General features: G+C 49.4%; 1 protein-coding gene across 1 annotated transcript; it reads right to left on the reverse strand.

Moving 5' to 3' along the window:
- Positions 1 to 1,078: 1,078 nt before the first annotated feature.
- Positions 1,079 to 1,963, reverse strand: LOC138753920 (gastrula zinc finger protein XlCGF7.1-like). The gene is made up of 3 exons (XM_069917520.1): positions 1,822 to 1,963; positions 1,461 to 1,713; positions 1,079 to 1,292 (listed from the first exon to the last, which is right to left on the reverse strand). Exons 1-3 carry the CDS (start codon positions 1,961 to 1,963, stop codon positions 1,079 to 1,081), a joined length of 609 nt encoding a protein of 202 aa, XP_069773621.1.
- Positions 1,964 to 3,708: the final 1,745 nt, after the last annotated feature.

Consider the following 3,708-nt stretch of genomic DNA (forward strand, 5'->3'; position numbering starts at 1 on the left):
GAGTCCGTGGCCAGATCAACTATGATCTTATTGACTGGCAGAGTAGGCTCGACAGGCTGGACGGCTGACTCCTGGTTGGGGGCTGGTATGGGGCAGAAACATGGACAGGAGGGGAGATACCAGGATGCTCCCAGTGTGGCCCCAGATGGGCTGAATGGCCTTGACTTTGTTCTCCTCTTTGAGTGTATTACAGAGATACAAGGGGATGAGACATAGTTTTCAAACACAACTGCTTTATTTGGTATAGATCCAGGACATGAAATTCAATTCCTATTATTGGGTGACATGATAATGAAACATTATTATAGCACCAACGACCCAGGTTCAAATCCAGTGCGGCCTATAAGGTCTCTCTACATTTCCCCCATGATTGCTAGGTTAATTGAGCAGCGCAGGTTTCATAGGCTGGAGAGCCTTCAACCGTGCTGTATTGTTAATGTTTAAAAATGTAATCGGAGTCCCTGACATTGACAGAGAGAATCCATTCCATCTCAATTTCCCGCAGCCGTGGAAAAGCAGCCAACATATTAAAAGGCTCCCCCTTCCCCAGACTCCCTTCTCCCTCCTCCCCACAGAGAAGAAGATTCACCAGAGTGAGATCACATCCCACCAGATTCAAGGACAGTTTCTTTCCCGTGTTATCAGACTCCTGACTGATTCTCACATTTGTAAAATAATGTTATTTTTACCTTGTACCAACTGAAGTGTTCCTTTAACTCTGCACTCCTGGACTGTGAATTATTTACTGGACTGTGAATTATTTACTGGACTATGTATGGGATGTCCAGCTAGACTACTCCAAAACAAACTTCCTCACTGCACCTTTGTACATGTGACAATAAACCTGAACCCAAGAACAAATTGTAAATTGACAACAATACCAAGACCTGTTTCAATTTGTAGCCTCAATAACCATAAGATTCCACTCCCTCCTGATGTTTGAGTGAGTGGTTTAAATATTCCACACTCTGCAAATGTTATGTGTGAACTCGCTGGTGTTTCACCAGGCTATTCGACTGGGTGAACCCCTTTCCGCACTCAGAGCAGGTGAATGTAGCCTCTCCCCAGTGTGGACCCACTAGTGGGTCAGCAGGCTGGATGACTGGGTGAAGCCCTTTCCACACTTGGAGCAGATGAATGGCCCCTCCCCAGAGTGGACTCGCTGGTGGATCAGCAAGCTGGATGACTGGGTGAAGCTCTTCCCGCTCTCAGAGCAGGTGAACGGTCTCTCCCCACTGTCGACCCGATGGTGGATCAGCAGGTGGAATGTTTTGGTGAAGCCCTTCCTGCACCTGGAGGAGATGAATTGTCTGTCCCCATTGTGTCATTGTTGATGGGTCCTCAGGCTGGACAAATCAGCAAAACCCTTTCCACACTCGTGGCAGGTAAATGGTCTCTCCCCAGTGTGGAACTGCTGGTGTCTCAGCAGGTCAGTGGACAGAATGAAGCCCTTCCCTCACTCAGGGCAGATGAACAGCCTGTCACTATTGTGAATTTTTGGGTGGGCAGTCAATTTTGATTGGTCACTGAAGCCCTTGCCGCACTCAGGGCAGGTGAAGGTCCTCTGCCCCGTGTGGGCCCACTGGTGCCTCGTCAAGTTGGAGGACTGGGCGAACTCTTTGCCGAACTCAGAGCAGGTTAACAGCCTGTCCCCGGAGTGGACCTGCTGGTGGGTCAACAGGTGGGAGGTCTGGGTGAAGCCCTTGCCATACACTGGGCAGGTGAAGGCCTCTTCTCAGTGTGGACCCGTAGGTATCTTGTTAACTGACTCGACCACTTAAAGTTCTTCCCGCAGTCGGAGCACTGAAATGGGTTCATTGCCTTGGGGACAAGAGGAGGTGACCAGAGGATAAATCAATGCAGTCTTCCCCTGGAGTGCACAGTGCCTACTTAGCCCAATGGAGGCTCCTGAGAGTTGGTCACAGGTTAAATCAACAGCGAGGCTGGGACTGGGGGAAAGCATCCTCTAGCCAGGTGCTGCAAGCCCCAGAACCACGGGAGCCCTCCGTTCAGGGACTCGGTGCTGCACACTGCTTCCAGTGCCTGGCACCCAGTGCTGAATCCCTTCGGTCCCTGACAAGCGCCTTACCCAGGATGCATTGCCAACTCCCCCAGAAGGCAAATGCGCGGAGCTCAGAACAGCAGCTGCAGAGCCCTTTGTCGAATGTGGGGCATTGTGGTCAGAGATGCCTTCAATGGTCGGGCACTTATGGGCAGCAAGCAAGCCCCCAACTTGGAAATGCATGCAGGGAGAGTAATGGCTGGGCACGAGGAGCTGGGGTTGTCTGACACACAGGAGCTGATTTAAAATCCAGATGAGAAAACTTCTCCTGATGCTGCGAAGTTTATGGACGTGATGTCTGTTGCTGCCTGTAATACAAAAAGATTATAAGCGGGTTAGGCCATTCGACCCATCGAACTGCCTTGCCATTCCATCATGGCTAATATATTATCCCTTTCAACCCCATTCTCCTCCCTTCTCCCCCCAACCCTTGATTCCCTTCCTACCACCACCTTAAATATCTCCAATGAATCAGTCTCCTCAGCCACTCACATCAACAAATTCCACAAATTTACCACCGTCTGCATAAAGGAATCCCTCCTCTCTGTTCCACAGGAACGTTTTGCATTCCAAGGTTGTGCCCTCTGGTCATAGACTCCCCCACCAGAGGGAGCATCCTCTCCACGTCCACTATATCCAGGCCTTTCAGTATTCTATGGGCTTCAATGAGATCCTGTCCTCATTCTTCTAAACCCCGGTGAGTATCATCCCAGAGCCTTTGAATTCTCCTTATGTTATCATCCTTGTATGCCTCTTCTGGGCCCTATCCAATGCAGAGACTGCTCCTCCTACCCCACCCCAGCTTAGAAGGCAATGGGCGAGAAGAGGAGAGTGATTGGAGACTCGTTGGTTAGACAGGAGGATAGGAGGTTTGCTGGATGAGATCAGGGCTCCTGGATGGCATGTTGCCTCTCAGGTGCCAGGGTCAGGGTCTTCTCTGATTGAGTACAAAGCATTTTGGAGGGAGAGATTGAGCAGCCAGATGTTGTGATCCATGTGAGGATCAATGACATAGATAGAAGTAGGGATGAGATCCTGAAGGAAGAATATTAAGGGATTAGGGATGAAGTTTAAAACCAGGACTTCAAGGGTGGAAATCTCGGGATTTCTGCCTGTGCCACATGCTAGAGAGGGTAGGAACAGGTAGATGTGACAGATGAATGTGTGACTGAAGAGTTGGTGCAGGGGGCAGGGGTTCAGATTTGTGGATCATTGGGATTTATTCTGGGGAAGGTGTGATGTGTACAGAAAGGATGGCTGCACCTGAACTAGAGGGGGATCAATATCCTGGTGGACAGGTTTGCTAGAGCTGTTGGGGAGGGTTTAAATTAGTTTGGCAAGGGGGTGGGAATCAGAGCAAGAGTGTGAGATTGGGGGGCGAAAGACAACTAGATTTGAAGGTTGAGAGGGAGTAGTAAATATAGATGAAGGAGAGGGAGTAGTAAAAGCAGATGGTAATTCAAGGAGTGAATGTGGGGGACATTCTCTCGTGTATATATTTCAATACAAGAAGCATAGTGAGTCAGGTGGATGAGCTTAGAGCATGAATTGACACATGGAAATATGATATTGTAGCCATCAGTGAAACTTGGTTGCAGCAGGGGCATGATTGGCAGCTAAATGTTCTAGGATTCCGTTGTTTGAGA

This window comes from Narcine bancroftii, chromosome 1, assembly GCF_036971445.1.
Source record: "Narcine bancroftii isolate sNarBan1 chromosome 1, sNarBan1.hap1, whole genome shotgun sequence".
In the NCBI taxonomy this organism is placed as follows: Eukaryota; Metazoa; Chordata; class Chondrichthyes; order Torpediniformes; family Narcinidae; genus Narcine; species Narcine bancroftii.